Source organism: Urtica dioica, chromosome 5, assembly GCF_054948205.1.
Source record: "Urtica dioica subsp. dioica isolate 48M chromosome 5, U.dioica_male_clone48M_v1_H2, whole genome shotgun sequence".
In the NCBI taxonomy this organism is placed as follows: Eukaryota; Viridiplantae; Streptophyta; class Magnoliopsida; order Rosales; family Urticaceae; genus Urtica; species Urtica dioica.
The window spans coordinates 26,496,356-26,512,626 of record NC_142760.1 but is presented as its reverse complement, the minus strand read 5'-3'; the positions used below and the strand labels follow the sequence as shown (position 1 = coordinate 26,512,626).

The following is a 16,271-nucleotide window of genomic DNA, read 5'->3' as shown; positions in this document are numbered from 1 at the left end:
TTTTTGAACCTTAATTCGAACCATAGACAGCTATGATTTATATAGAAATTTGTATTCATTCATGCCCAAAAGCAATAAAGAGTGGAAACTATTCGGAAAAATCGACAGTTGATGTCGTAAATAAAATAATTGTGGCCAAACGAGTAATTTGCATAAAACGTGTATGTTGACTAGCATAATCCTACTGAATATTAACTTTTAATACGTGACTGTACTCTACTTTTTCATTTAATTCTAGAAAAACACTACTTCAACAAACGCCTCACAATATGGGCGGCTTCCTAAAAAATTCTGAACTTTTCAACCACTCAAACATAATGCATATTTACATTGTCAAATAAAAACATTTTCTGATTCAGAAACTAACAAGACACAAAACAGCCACTAGATTCAAGACACCAATCAAACATCGACACACATAGGCTTCAATGAAGACACTACTCTTTTTATTTATTTATTTTTTATTTATTTTTTATTTTTTTATTGGAATAATAATGAATCCACTACTTGGTTTGCTCTTTTGATACTTTAACGGTTAATTACACATACAAATACAATAAGACAGCAAGAAACTCCAAAAGACCAAATACTTTTCCTAAATAATCTATCAACCATTTTAGCAATAGACCAAATATTTTTATCATCACCATGGTCAGCCTAAAACACCATAATATTCCCCTTTTCCTCATAATTTTGTCCCCTTTCTTGGCCACCTCCTCCGCGGTGGCCGGAGGTTATCCATCACCGGTAATCAAGGCCGCTTATTACCCCTCATGGACGAAAAATTTACCACCTTCTTCCATAAACACATCTCTATTCACTCACATCTTCTACGCTTTCCTAACTCCAAGCAAAGTAACACACAAATTCGAGGTATCGAACTCCACGGCGACTTCGCTCCGTAGCTTCACCACCGCGATGCGCCACGTGGACCCGCCGGCGAAGACGCTCTTCTCCGTCGGCGGCTCGGGAAGCGGAAAGGGCTTCTCTCTCATGGCATCGAAACCCTCCTCGCGCAGAGCTTTCATTGACTCGTGCCTGGAAGTGGCACGTGAGTTCGGGTTCGACGGAGTGGACTTAGACTGGGAGTTTCCTGAGAGCCCATTTGAAATGGGCCTATTGGGCCTTCTCGTGAGGGAATTCAGATCCAGAGTGAAAAACGAGGCCCGATTCACTTCCGGGCCTCGTTTGCTCATCACCGCCGCAGTCTACTACTCAGTCGGGCCGTTCCTCTCGGGGCGTAAACGGGTCTATCCGGCCCAATCCATGGCGAAGAGCTTGGACTGGGTCAACGTCATGTCTTACGATTACAACGGGGCTTGGAGCAACCTAACCGGGCCCAATTCGGCGTTGTTCGACCCGAGAAGCAAAGTCAACACGGTCAACGGGATCAAATCTTGGATCCGGGCCGGGATGCCGTCGGAGAAGATGGTTATGGGCCTACCGTTGTACGGGCGGACTTGGCGGCTCCAAGACCCGTCGGGGATTAATGGGTTCGGTTCGATCGCTGTTGGGCCGGGCCTTGGAGATGGCGCGTCAAGCTTTGCTGAGGTGGACAGACGGGTGGAGGAGAGTGGTGCCACGGTGGTGTATGACGTGGACACTATCTCTCTGTACGCTACTGTGGGCTCGTCGTGGATTAGCTTTGACAATGCGTTCACAATAACTACAAAGATTGGGTTTGCTCAAGCTCTTGGGCTGCGGGGATATTTCTTTTGGGCCTTAAGTTATGACAAAGGATGGGAAATCTCTACACAAGGTAAATTTTTTTTTTTTTTTTAATTTTTCTTTTTTGAGAAGAGAATTGAACATGATTAACACTAAGAAAAAAAAAAGGATGAAAATATGTCTAAAAATATATCTAAATTTTGTTTCCGAAATGTCTAGTGGACGTAGTCTCTTAACTATTGTAGGGGTGAAATTTCGATACGCTAAACTAATTTTGGGGTAAAAAAAAGTTCTAAAATTATTGATTTGCAACATTTTTATCATTTTTCTAAATCAAGTTTTTTAAAAGCCGCGCTTGTCACTAAATGCTTTTGGATCCAAACTTTATTCTCCTTTTCAGCTTCAAGGTCGTGGATTGTAGACACGTGAAGAGTATTGTGTTTCTCAGACTGTGGTCAACCAATATTATGTATGCAATCTCGTGTCAGACTAGATGTTGTTCTCTTGACTTTAACTTTGACACCTAAGTATATTATATGAAGATTAATGTATGTAAGCTGTAAGCATCATATAATAAATTTCAGTTTGTTTCGAGTTTCTTTATATAAATCTGACTCCCTTATTTATCTGTAAAGCTTTTAGTTACCAAAAAACCAAGAGCTTTCATTGGAGAAATTCTGCAGATACCCATTTTTTATGCTTGTTCCATAAATACCTCTTGTTCTAAATGAAACTGCTTGCAGTTACAAGAGTAAATACTAAATGAAGTTGTAAACAGTTCAAGAAAAAGGGAAAAACAGTGAACTTGGGAAATTTGAAGAAAATAACTTGTATAGCTTACTCAGTATGCCGAGTAGTTTATTCACTTTGCATATTCCCTAAGCCTCGTAAACCAGAAATGAAGTAACTAGCATGAAGAGAATAATAAGCAATTTTAAAACAGCTCTACAAAAGCAAACACCTAGGCATGAAAACGAAGCTAAACATCCTAGTCAATTACATGAGAAACTGAAAAGACCAATGTCAGGTGGTAGTTTTCAACTAGCAAAAGCTCAATTAATAATCCTTGGCCACGTTGCCTCACGACTATTGACAATAACAATGACTTAAATAGAAGGTACTAAACTACTGACGCGAGCCAAAGCCACATCAATCGGTCAGAATTGGTGTTAGTTACAGGGTTAGCTTGTACTGGGCTCTCACCAAAGCCTCGCTTTCGCTCCAATTCGCCGTGCCAACTCAAAATCCTTTTTCACTGAAAGCAACCGATAAATAAATTACTCAATTAATAAGTGAGAACCGCAAGAATCTAATTGAAAGTTCAGATCAAGGAATGCTGGCTATTTCAAGATTTTGAAGTGTGATTAGAAGAAAAATGATTTATGATCCCGTTTATGACTGGAAAAATTGCCATAAAGTAAACGTCGAACAAAACAAGGAATTTACAAAAAAAAAAATAAAAATAAAATAAAATCAACTTACTGAGAGTAACACGCTTGGCATGGATTGCACACAACATGGAGTCCTCAAAGATATGAACCAAAAAATCTTCGGCCGCCTACAAGAAATACAGAGCATCCAAAGAATTATTATTGAACAAAAAGAGAACAGCCCGTTAAATACACATTAAAGTTGTATATTGAAAGATAAATGGTAAATCGTATGATTTGAGAAGAACAAAAAAAAAAAAAAATTTAAAAACAAACAAACTCGTGATATGCAGAAGATATTTGGCACAAGAAAGGATTCGATTCATCACCTCCTGGAGAGCTATCAAAGCTTCAGCTTGCCATCTTCCTACACTTGGACTAATTTTGTAGCTGATCTCTCTAACCTTAAATTTAAATTTGAAAAAAAAGAAACTGTTAGCATCACAAATCGAGTCCTCTTCCTCACTCGAAGGTAACCCCTGGCATATATTCAACATAAATATATTGTAGCTAATATATTAATAGACAGTATGTTTTTCATTTTAGGACTAATTTAAGAATATACACATGACGTATATATTCAGCACTCAGACTAATTTTGTAGCTGATCTTTAAATCTTAGTTCACTTTTTCCTCTCCCATGTAAGATGTTTATGTTTCTAAGAAAAAATATAACATATATATAATCTTTTCATATAAATATATACACGCGCAGCAAAAATAAAATAAAAATACATATAAACATTGCCGTTAAATTGCTCTAAACTTATTCCCCGTAGCTAGTAAACAAGTACCAAAACCGATCTGTGCATAGTTCACTTTCCCATGTAAGATATTTTGTATCTTACAAAAATAAAATGTATATCGATAAAAGGGTAACAAAATATGCTAGTTTAACAGCATCGCCATGGAATTGCTCTTTTTCACTCATTCCCAATCACTAATAAAGAAGTACCAAAACCCATTTGTGCTTGGATATACATTTGAGGTTCGAATACGTGAAAATAGCTTCAAATGCAGTTTTGAGTCAAGAAACTTACTGTTCTGACGAACGGAGCCGCGGGAATAAGCAATTGCGTGCTTTTCTGGAATTTTCGAATCTCGCGAAGAGCCACAGTCCCAGGCTTGTGGCGATACTTCTTCTTTTGAGTCCCAGCCGCTCTTGAAGCTATAGACAAACAACCAAATAAAAGATTAAACTAATCATGGCTTTGAAGCACCTACACTAAAATATACAATAAATAAAAGAAAGCAATGGAAACAAAACTTACTTCCTGGAGTATCGTTCGTCCTTCCACCGCGTGTCTTTGCTCATGTTTGCAAAAGCGTAAATGGAACCGAATCAGAAGATTTAAACAACTGAGTGACGTGATAAAACTTCCATTCAAAGACTAATGAAACAACAAGCTTAACTTCACAACCATGCACATGTACGCATTCTATATATAGCAAAGTAAAAATTATAAATATTATAAATTAACAAAAAAAATAAAGCACTTGTCATAGAAGAACAACTACTGTGAAATTTTTACTAATCCAGGTTGATTTTGCCCTCACACAAACAAAATTCGCACATTTCTTACGACCCAGACGAGATACTCTAGCCCAAAATAATTATAATAACTCAATACTCTAAATTGGTTAGTGGTAGTGTTTCATAACCATATTAGTGACAAACAATAAAAGAGAACCGCTCGCACTGAAATAACTACTCAAAAACCCTAAAACCAAACACCTCATAAACTCAAATCGAAGGAAAAAGAAGGAAAAAAAAAAGCATGAAGGAATGCTTGTGACACGAAAAAATGCTCAACCCGGTCCGTATTAAAACCCTATTTCGCTGCATTTCCCTAGTTATCACGCCAAAAACTACCATTTCATACTGAAATGAAAACTGATTAGAGAGAGAGAGAGAGCAGAAGAGAGAGAAATATACCGGAGTCTGAGGACCAGAGCTCGACGCGTCAGCCTCGCGACCAGGAGATTTTGCTGCACTTTTCTTTCTGCGTGCAGGATGTTTCACTCTGGCCATGGTGCTTCGTTAAGAGACAGAGAGAGAGTGAGGAACGAAAGGGAATTTTTTATTTAAAATAAATATAGAAAATAAGTCCCACTTTAACTTTAATGGAGTTTTTTTTTTTATTATTATTTATTTTTATTTTTTATACCGTTACAAAATGACCACTTTTAACAAAATAATAACTTACAACAAAAATAAAAAAATAAAATTGTAGAGGTTCTACTTCTACCAAATTCTCGTTTCGTTTTGGTTATTGCTTTTACCCCCGTAAAATTAAACGAGAGATGTGAGAAATTGAATATTAACTTTGAAATTATCTAATTTTGTACGGTACCAACAAATATAATCTTTATTTAAAAAAAAAAGATTTTAAGTAAAGAAATTAAGTTCTTATTCTATGCCTTTACTATCAACTTCTCAAGTTTTTATAAAAACAACTTTAAAATTTAGTTCAACTTGGAGACTAAATTCCACACTAGGGATGATTTACCAATAATTTTTTTTTTTAAAATCATACTACTCATTTTTTTTTTTTTTTTTTTTTATAAATATAGGTAACCTCTAAAAAGTACAGAGGTATCCATGGACATTTTTTTTACCCATTTAATATTAAATATATTAATAAATATAAAAAAATACTTAAATTAATAAATACGTACACTAAAATTTTCTTAGAATTCATAAATATAGTAATAATTTCAAATAGATTGGGTATCAGTGATGTTGTCGGTCATTCTCGAAAAACCAAAAACATTAAATTCCACGCGACTTGCGTGAAATTCCAAACTCTAAAAGCCCAACGGGCCGGGTTACTGAAAAACCCACCAAGGCCCACAACAGCTGAGGCCCATTCGAAACGACCCAAAAATCTGAGCCCAAGCTCACACACGAAGCAGAGCTCACCATCGTGCGCTCATCAAAAAAGTGCGCGCGGGGCGCGCCAATGCTTAATATTAATTAAAATAAAACTAGATCTTATTAAATAACCTTAATTAATTAGCTAAGTAGCGTAATTAATTTTTTTCTGCATGGTATATGGGTGCATAGTCATCAACAAGTGGTATCAGAGCTAGTTAATTTATTTAATTAATCGATTCGTTCTTGTGATTAAATTTAATATGGTTTGAATGAAATTAAATGTGATTATGTTTTTCATGCAATTCGATATATGATTATGTAAATTGTGATTCGGGGTGATCGTAGAATATTTTATTCTCGCTTTTCTAGATTTTTTGTAAAGGGTTTAGGATTTTTGTATATATTATTTTTATTATTGTTGTAATCCGACGAGCGACGTTCTTGATCAAAACGATCGGCGAGAGACGGACCTACAATGAGGAGACTTGACGGACTGGAGGTCTACGGCCGAAGAACCACCTCGCCGTGGTGGCGGGGCCAATAACCAAAAGAAGCGGACTTGTTGTCCGCCTCTCCTCTTGCTGCCGTGCCTCATGGGTCGTGTTGCCCTTCTGGCACATGATCCATGGAATCATGTCGAGTCCCACGTGGCGAGTGGGCTCGAGGATTCGTCCGGCTTAATAAAAAAATATATTTTTTTTAAAATTAATTAATTAAATGGGCTGTGCCTTATTAATTATTTAAAACACATGGAAAAATAAATAATTTGATATTGATTTATTTTTCAATGGGACATAGTTATGGGCTCATATAGAATCCATTGGCCAATGGGATTTGGCTCATATTGATTTATTTATTAAGAATCAAATAGGACATGATCAAACCGAATAAAACCATAATTGCTTGTTATGCTTGTTTATTTAATTGCTTTTTCATGTTTGAATTCTATAACTTAGATATTGTATCATGGGTTAATGGTTATCATGGGCTTTCATTTATTTTAAATTATCTAATCGGATTAAGATAGTTTTAATGAATGAGTTGAACGGATCAGAGAGCTTTGTCACCAAGCCGATAAGAGGCTAAGCTGAGAGGTTGTTAAAAGGCCTAGTGCCTTTCCTACCCTACTTGGAGCTTTTCCGTGATGGAATACTATTAGGATAATCGACACTACATGTCACGAAATTCCTAATAACTAAGCTATATCGAAACCCATGTTATTAATGGTAGCTTAGAATCACTTGGATTTTTAATATGATTTAGTAAACCCGAGTGTATCACCTAGGTTAATGTTTAATGCTAGGAAAATTAAAATACTAAAAGTATATTGAGTCATAGGCCTCCAACATTGATGGCAACATTGTGAGGATGAAAGATCCACTTGTGACCGGCGGGTCTTCTTAATTGAACGCCATGGTGGTCTATTCCGAACGGAAGGGCTTTTTTTATTCCAATACCAAGGTTGTGTCTTTGGCGATAGGTGGGAGGAGTGGATCTCTGCGTGGCCTATAACTTTTCTAAGGCGTTATGGGCTAAGCTTTCTTCTGCTAAAATGTTGGGTCGACTCATGCATGAAACAATCGGTGGTTGTTCATGTGGCCAAAGATTCCTATAAAACTGGTAGTTAGTGATCATAGTTATGAATGTACATGTACTGTGATTGCTCACTAATCTGAGATGGTTCTCATTTTCACTAAGTGCACTCTGTTATGTCACTCGAGTGAGACAGACTACGACTATTAGTCGAATTAACGTGGAATATAAACAATGGGGTCTTTTTATATATTAGTATTTTTTTCTCGTGCTTGAAAAAGTATCAAGTTTTTATTTCCTAAAACTTTAATGATGATTTTTTTTCAATAGTAGTTTATGTACTTGTATTTTATTAATTTCAGCATGACTACGAACTATAATCTTCTGAAAAATATAATATATGCTAGAATGAAATCTGGAGGGTGTGCCGTTCTCTATATGAGAGACATGGCTGATTTGATGAATGCAGCCGCCTTTAATAACACAAAGATTGACGAGGTCACTCGGATTGAAATCATTCTGAATTCACTCACCAAGGAATGCGCCGACTTTGTCACTTATTTTCGAGGCTTCGACCCAGATTACAAGATGGCATTGTTGCAAAGCGAACTTTTCGCTTGGCGTGATGGTTTGATAGAATAAGCTTACCATCAGTTGCACCTGAGAGTGGAAACACCACCCTATCAACTCTCACCAGATGATTTACCATTGGAGAATGTTCTCACAGTGGGAGAGCCATCAGTGATTGTGATTCCTGATGACGATGACATAAATCCTGAGTCTTGTGGAGATAATGTACCGTTCACTAATTTACATGTATTAGAGGCATTTTATGCTGGAGATTTACTCTCGTCTTGGATAATTGATTCGGGGACTACTAATCATGTTTGTACAACCTTACATGTGTTTGACTCGTGGCTGAGGGGAGACGAGCTCATGCTTAGAATGGGGAACGGAGAGTCCGTCACGGCTAAAGAGATATGAGTAGTTCGTCTCCGATTTGAAAATAAATATTTGATATTAGATTCAGTTTATTTTATTCCTGAATTCTGTAGAAACCTTATTTCAGTTTTTGAGTTATTTAAATATAAATATTCTTTGTCTTTGAATGAGAATGCTATGAATGTTTTTTTTTATGGAAGAATTATATGTGATGCTCTCTTATGCAATGGTTTATATGTGTTAACCCACGAATATAAAAGTTCTTTTAATGTTGAAATGTTTAAGGTAGCTAAACCCACATCTAATAAAAAATAAAAGTATCTAGTGATGAATGAACCTATTTATGGCACTTAAGACTTGGTCATATAATGTTGTCAATGGTGCCCACAAGAAGAGTTGTAGTCTCTATTTATGTACATTTGATGTAATATAGTCTTACGAAGACTCTTGCTTGTAACTGCTTATTTATTAATAAAAGTTGAAACGTTCATTTATTCTTCCTTGCCTGTTTGAAGCTTTATGATAATCTATAGTCTATAGTCCTTAAACAAACCTAACAACACATGAAGAGACAAATGTAGATTTGCATGAACAAACTCTCCATGGTTTGCTTAAAACTGCATATTCACAATCTAAGGATCAAAGGACTATTGATCTCAGTACGATTGTTAGGAGAATCTATGTCTGGTTATGGGACATTGAGAGTTGGAGACTCTATAGTTCTTCTAGGTATCTTCTGAAGGTACTGAATTAACTAGTGCACTTCTAGAGACAAAATAAGAACAAACCATTTAACCTCTTATGTCTCGAAGTCACTACGTATGAATTGCATCATGCTTACCTCAATCCTGAAATGAGACATGTCATTTCATAGCTTACGTATTCTCATTTGAGAAAGTCAGAGTTTAGATTCACTATGTGATTCTGAACATGACCTATAGGTGAAGTACTAAGTTATGAAGATGTCATGAGTAACTTTGTGAAGATCTCATAGATATGGAATTCATGTACAAGATTGCTGAAATGCAATGTATATCACCTCATGCTTTGTTCATTGGAATGTGAATAAATGAAGTGGCCAGTGTCCAAATTGAGTCATGACTCTTTTGGATGAATCAATGTGACTTGTTAGCTCCTTGTCAATACATTGTTTCTAACTTATTCACAAGCGACAAAGGAGTTGAGGAAATAATAGCTAGAAGGGTAAAATGTTAATTTTGTAAATCCCAATAGCTGATGATATTCATGAAGGGTAAACATAGATAATATTTAGTGGATCCACTTATCACAATTAAGTTGAATTCTTGAGTAGAAAATAAATTCATTTGAACCGAGAGATTCTCAGTATCAACTCTTTAGTGAAGTCAGTTGACATTAAGCTAAACTTGGAAAAAGGTTTGTGAACTTTTGAGTCCAAGTATGTTAGCTCAAGCTTTGTTCATTTGGATCCATGAGGTCACTGTCACAAATCATATCGAGTAGGATTAGTTAAACTATAAGCTAAGTCAAAACAAAAACGAGACAAGTTTTACGAAAATTGTCTAAAGGGTAATTTTGTCTTTTTGGACATAGGATGAAATGAATGTCAATAAATTTTTTGACATTGTCATATGATGACATATAAACACTCGACCATGACAAGATTTTGGGCCTTGAGGATTAATTTCATTTCATGGAATTTTACTTGATAATTCTTAATGGGCCTTTCTTATGTTGTCATGAACAAATGAAGAAAAATCTAGAAACACCTTAGAGAAGGTGTCTTGGCCATCCAACCCAAAGAGAAAGAGAGACCAATTTTGTGCATTAATGTATGAAGATACTTGCCAAAAGAAAAAGAGGAAACAAATTTCCCCTATGAGGAAAGAGTCACACGGCCAACCAAGGAGGGAGAAGCAAAAGAGGAAACAAATTTGCTTCTAGAAGCAATAGGTTGCACGTCCAAGGCAAGAGAAAGAAAGAGGAAATATTTGCTCATGAATATGTGATATTCTATAGAAGAGGAAACTACCTTGTTGAAGGTAATCCCTCTCATATAAATAGAGCCATCATTCCTCTCATTTTATTCATTCCAAAGTTTTAGAGATTGAGAGCTTCTCTCTCTAGAACCTCTTGGCCGCCCCTCCCTCTCTCTCTATCTCTAAGTTCTTTTCGTTTTTGTTTTGGCACCTAGGTCCAAATTTGACCTAGTGTTTTAGCTCTTCGACTCTTAGACATGTTCTTGAGTCGTTATGTTTAAAAGTGCCCACACACTAATTCCTTTCTTTCTCAAGTGATACATGTGATAGAAACTTTCGTAGTTACTCGAGTTTCCCGAAGAACGAAGAAAGACGAGCTGCGTGGGGAGACGAACGTTTCAACCTTCCTAAGGCTTCTCAACGTTCAAGCTTCACAAAGGTTAGTAAATGAGTTTTGCGTTTAGATAGTTTTAAATATAAACATGTGCTTACACTTTGTCTAGGTTAGTAAAATCATTTTACTTGTTTAAAAGAAAATTTTTAAATTCCGCCGCTTGCTCGAAGCGTTAAATCTTTTCTTAACCCTAGATCAATTCCAACATATAAATATAAAGAGGTTTGAGAGGCTTTCAAGGCTTGGGCCGTTGAAACACCTTCAAGTGGAAACTCTGCTTGTTTGTGAATCATGTATTGAAGGAAAAATGACCAAGAGATCTTTTACTAGAAAAGGATTAAAAGCCACCGAACCACTGCACCTAGTTCACTTTGATTTCTGCAGACCTATGAGTGAAGGTGCGAGAAGAGATTATGAAGATTTCGTCACGTTCACTAACGATTATTCTATATATGGTTTCATTTACATAATGCAACGAAAATATGAAACTTTTGATAAGTTTAGGTATTCTTCTCTTTCTATAACATTCTGGGGTTATGCATTAAAGACTGCTGTGTATATTCTGAACAATGTTCCTTCAAAATCAGTATCCAAGACACCCAAGGAATTGTGGGACGGAGCTAGTGCTAGCTTGCGTCATTTCCATATTTGGGGTTGTCCCGCTCATATCTTGAAAAAGAAATCGAGTAAACTGGAACCAAGAACAATCGTATGTTTCTTCGTTGGTTATCCAGAATGGACAAAATGAGGTATATTTATGATCCTGTTGATAGGAAAACTTTCGTTTATACTCATGCTACTTTTCTTGAAGATGATTATGTTAAAGCTTTTAAACCTCGTAGTAAGATATTACTTGAGGAAACGATTAGACCAACCCCGACGACTATCGTCCGAAGGGATCCATCTCCACCTACAATAGTTGTAAGAGTGGGAGATGAAGGAGAAAACACAAACGTTGGTCCAAGTGTTTCATAGCCTCATTGTAGTAAGAGGGTCTCTAGAGAGCCTGACCGATATCTTATCTTTGAAGCAAACGTCGATGCATTGGATGCAAACGACGAGGACCCCGTGTGCCTAAAATTCGATTTTTAAAATATTGGTATTTACCAATATTTTCTCTTTAGTTGTTTAAATAAAAGAGAGAGAATAATATAAGATATTGTCCTATATTTTCTCCTTATTTAAAGGAAAGTATTTAGGAGAATATATGAGAATATATTTAAAGGGAAATAATATATTCCCCTTTATTCTCTCACTAAATAAAATATTCTCTATTTAAATAGAGAATAATATCCCATAGATATTGATCTGATGGATGAGAGAAAAAGTAAGATTCACTTGTTGAGATCCAATGGCCTAGATTTAATCCACCAGTGTGAACACAATAAAAGGAAATAAAATATTCTGGAAGATTCCATGAATATCTCATTTTACTACTATAAATAGGGGTTCGTGAGAAGGCAAAAATTAAGGATTTTGACCTAATAATTTCGTGGCTCTCCCTTGGCCGTGCGAAACTTTTGCCTCTCCCTCCCCTCGGAAATTCGTTTCCATTCTTATTAAAATAAGAGAGAGATCTCGAAACACATAGTTTCGTGATCTAGTGCGATAAAGACTGTGCCCACTCATCTTTCTTATTCGTCTCGGAGATTACGTTTCGGAAGACTAAGGTGTCATCCTAGAGTCCTTCATCAAGACGACGCAAGGAGTACGCGATTGGTTTAGGAGCGTTCTGTAGCTGAACCGAAAATCAATGTAAGTATTCGTTTTTCGTTCAAATCGGTTGCTTGATAAATATGCTCTCGTGAATTAAATTAATTAAACATAACTAGATCTTGTTAATTATAACCATAATATAATTAGCTTATGATCAGCGTAATTAATTATTTTTCCGCATTAATATGGTTATATGGTGGAATCATCTCAAACGAGTAGCATCAGAACGATTGTTCGTGTCTGATACGCGCTCGATTCACCAACACGACTTTGACAAAGTAAAATGGCTAGACGCAATGAATCAGGAGATAAAGTCTATGCACTCGAACTCAGTGTGGACCCTTGTAGAGGCACCTGAACAAATTAGACCGATTGGGTGCAAATGGATCTACAAGAGGAAGAAATGAGCTGATGGACAAGTCGAAACCTATAAGGCTAGACTTGTGGTTAAGAGTTTCACCCAGAGAGAAGGAATCGACTACGACAAAACTTTCTCTCTTGTAGCCATGTTTAAATCTGTTGTCGCTCGTTTTTGGACAACTATTTAGGAGCCCCAAACGGTTCGACCCAAGGCCGGACCAAGTGGTCGCATTCGGGCTCGAGCGTCCTGAACTCGGTATCCTGAGTTCTTCCTGGCTGTGAGTGGTGTTTGCCTCGTCCGTCGTTGGTCTTGCAAGAGAAGGAAACGATGAACTACAAAGGGAAAACAGAGGGGGTGCCTCTGTTTACCTCTCCGACGCTCAACATTAGGAGGATTGAGCTGGGATATAGAGGGTTTAGTGTTTAGAGGGTCGAAGCTTGAGAGAAACGAGTGAAGTACGAGTCCAGAAGCGATTCAGTACTCAATTTTGGATTACCTGACTCGAGGGGTCGAGCCTCGTATTTATAGGTGACCAAGGAGTGTTTTATGGCCGACCATTGGCTGAGTGACGGCCCTGGGTAGGCCATTGGCCGAGTGACGGCCCAGGGCCGGCCGAGTGACGACCCAGGGGCAGGTGAGTGATGATCCAGGGCCGGCCATTGGCCGAGTGACAGCACTGGGCCGGCCATTGGCCGAGTGACGGCCCAGGGCCGCCCGAGTGACGGCTCAGGGCCGCCCGAGTGACAACCCAGGGCCGGCCATTGGCCGAGTGACGACCCTGGGTTGGCCATTGGCCGAGTGACGGCCCTGGGCAGGCCATTGGCCGAGTGACGGCCCAGGGCCGGTCGAGTGACGACCCAGGGCCGGCCATTAGCCGATTAACGGCCCTGGCCAGGCGATTGGCCGAGTGACGACCCAATGCCGGCCATTGGCCGAGTGACGACCGAGTGCCGGCCATTGGCCGAGTGACGACCTAGTACCGGTCATTGGCCGAGTGACGACCCAGGGCCAGCCGAGTGACGACCCAGGGCCGGCCGAGTGACGACCCAGTGCCGGCCATTGGCCGAGTGACGGCCTAGGGCTGGCCGAGTGACGACCCAGGGCCGTCTAAGTGACGACCAAGGATTGGCCATTGGCTGAGTGACGACCCTGGGTTGGCCATTGCCCGAGTGACGGCCCTGGGCAGGCCATTGGCGGAGTGATGGCCAAGGGCCGGCCGAGTGACCACCCAGGGCCGGCCATTGGCCGAGTGACGGCCCTAGTTCGGTAATTGGTAGAGTGACGGCCCTGGGCCGGCCGAGTGACGGCCTAGGACCGGCCATTGGCCGAGTGATGGCCCTGGGCCGGCCATTGCCGAGCGACGACCCAAGGCCGGCCGTTGCTGCTCTCGCCGTCGCTTCACTGAGTCGGACGGGCACTGGCCGGACGGGAGACGGCCGGACGGGCACTTGCCGACCGGGAGACGACTGGGCGGGAATGGCCGGCCGGGAGACGGTCGGGCGGGAATGGCCGGCCAGGAGAAGGTCTGGCGGGTCTGGTCGGCCGGGAGAAAGCCGGACGGGCATTGGCCGGCCGGGAGGTACCGTGACGGTCCTGCCCTTGTTGGTCCTGATTGGCCAGCAATACCTTGCTTCCTCGCGGTACTTCGAATCGCGACGGGCCGACAACATTAGCCCCCCGAGTTTCTGGTCGAACGTAGGTCGAGTGGAAACTCAAGAATCACGTTGACGCATGGACTTTAGATGAACACTCTCGTGTTCGTGAGTGCGTCGTAGAGAGGCCTTTTGAACCGCTTCTAGAGACGTCTTTGATGTCACATCACTACTACAAAAATAGGATTCTACAACGCTTAAAAACAGTTGTAGAATGATTCTACAACGCTTCTTAAGCGTTGTAGAATCCTGCGTTGTAGAAGCTTCTACAACGCATAAAAATCCGTTGTAGAATCCAACAGCTTTCTACAACGCTTAATTATCCGTTGTAGAAACTAAGCTTCTACAACGGATTCTTAAGCGTTGTAGAAGCTTCTACAACGGTTTGAATCCATTGTGTAATTTTTAAATATTTTCAAACATTTCGCCGCGGCGAATATTCTACAACGGATCTTCAATCCGTTGTAGAAGCACGTCGCCGCGGCGAGAAATATACGTCGCCGCGGCGAGTTATTTGCCGCGGCGAGGTACGTTTCGAGCCGCGGCGAGAACATTCTACAACGGATTTTGAAGCGTTGTAGAATCAACTCGCCGCGGCGAATAATACACTTCGCCGCGGCGAGAAATTCGCCGCGGCGACGTCAAATCTTAGCCGCGGCGAGATGATTCTACAACGGATATTATGCGTTGTAGGAAGGCGATGAATTTTTTTTTAAAAAACTCACCGCGGCGAAGAAAAAATCTCGCCGCGGCGAGACTAAGATTTCTAATTTGCCTGCTCTCGGTATCTTGTCTCGCCGCGGCGAGAAGTATAGTTCGCCGCGGTGAGAATCATTTATTTTCAATCCAGAATCTGTTTTTTACACGATACTAGCACCTGAAAATAATCTTCAATTCAAAAAATATCTAATATATACATTCATCTCAAATATCCTCATCTTCAAAACATTCAAAATCTAATATATACATCTTCAAGAAAACTAGCTAATCATCACAGTTAATAAATGTTTGTACATAAGTTACCCATTCTTCCCTAACTCTCTCTAAATCCTCTTTTGTATAGGATTTCTTATTTTCTAATTTTCCTACACCTCCTACGACTATATCACGCATATAAGAAATGACAAAATACCCGCATTCCGTGTTTCCCGTTTGTCTCGGAGCGTCCCAAGCCTTGATGTACGTTGATTGCCCGTTACTATAGGCGTTTTGATGCTCGAGCTTGAAATCAACAAGAACCCTATATAACACGGAGATTATAAGAGAAAAAACATCTAGAACGATTTATAATAAAAATTATTTAAGAAATCAAAATATTACCTTTTTATCAATCGATTTAAATCGGTTGGGATTTTATTTCTCAACGGGTCAAAGAACATAGCGCTATTTCTCCAAAGGTCGAGGACAACGAGCATCCAATGCGCACCTTTGTTATACGGCATCAAAACTAATTCACCAAATTTGCAATTTCGTACCACGTTTCCAACGTCCTTGACTCGTTTTGACAAATAAGCCTCCTCCTCGTCATTTTCGATATACGAACTTAAGCTCGGATTTATAAAACAAAAATTTCGAGTCTTCTTCGCCTTTTCTAGCCTCGAGCGTAGATAGCTATGACAAACAAATATTTAGTTGATCAAAACACTAAATATTGAATATTGATATTAAAAAACGCATATAAAGAAAACTCTTACTCCATATAAACCGTTATGCTCCCCGCGCCAATTTCCAAGTATTGC

At 39.2% G+C, this 16,271-nt stretch overlaps 2 protein-coding genes across 2 annotated transcripts; one reads left to right on the top strand and one right to left on the bottom strand.

The window, feature by feature from the left end:
- Positions 1-487: 487 nt before the first annotated feature.
- Positions 488-2,265, top strand: LOC149397669 (nod factor hydrolase protein 1-like). The gene is made up of 2 exons (XM_089614822.1): positions 488-1,759; positions 2,069-2,265. Exons 1-2 carry the CDS (start codon positions 649-651, stop codon positions 2,095-2,097), a joined length of 1,140 nt encoding a protein of 379 aa, XP_089470948.1. The 5' UTR covers positions 488-648; the 3' UTR covers positions 2,098-2,265.
- A 216-nt stretch (positions 2,266-2,481) lies between these two features.
- On the bottom strand, positions 2,482-5,184 carry HTR12 (Histone superfamily protein). The gene is made up of 6 exons (XM_089614823.1): positions 5,035-5,184; positions 4,370-4,403; positions 4,139-4,266; positions 3,428-3,502; positions 3,151-3,226; positions 2,482-2,923 (listed from the first exon to the last, which is right to left on the bottom strand). The coding sequence occupies exons 1-6, from the start codon at positions 5,128-5,130 to the stop codon at positions 2,868-2,870; spliced, it is 465 nt and encodes a 154-aa protein (XP_089470949.1). The 5' UTR covers positions 5,131-5,184; the 3' UTR covers positions 2,482-2,867.
- Positions 5,185-16,271: the final 11,087 nt, after the last annotated feature.

Bases quoted from the DNA above. Each gene is read 5' to 3' on its own strand.
- HTR12 (XM_089614823.1), bottom strand. From the start codon at position 5,130: ATGGCCAGAGTGAAACATCCTGCACGCAGAAAGAAAAGTGCAGCAAAA. The intron at 3,503-4,138 runs GTAAGTTTCTTG...TTTAAATTTAAG, and splicing joins CGGCTCCGTTCGTCAGAACA to GTTAGAGAGATCAGCTACAA. The intron at 3,227-3,427 runs GTGATGAATCGA...TATTTCTTGTAG, and splicing joins CTTTGATAGCTCTCCAGGAG to GCGGCCGAAGATTTTTTGGT.
- LOC149397669 (XM_089614822.1), top strand. From the start codon at position 649: ATGGTCAGCCTAAAACACCATAATATTCCCCTTTTCCTCATAATTTTG. The intron at 1,760-2,068 runs GTAAATTTTTTT...TCTCCTTTTCAG, and splicing joins ATGGGAAATCTCTACACAAG to CTTCAAGGTCGTGGATTGTA.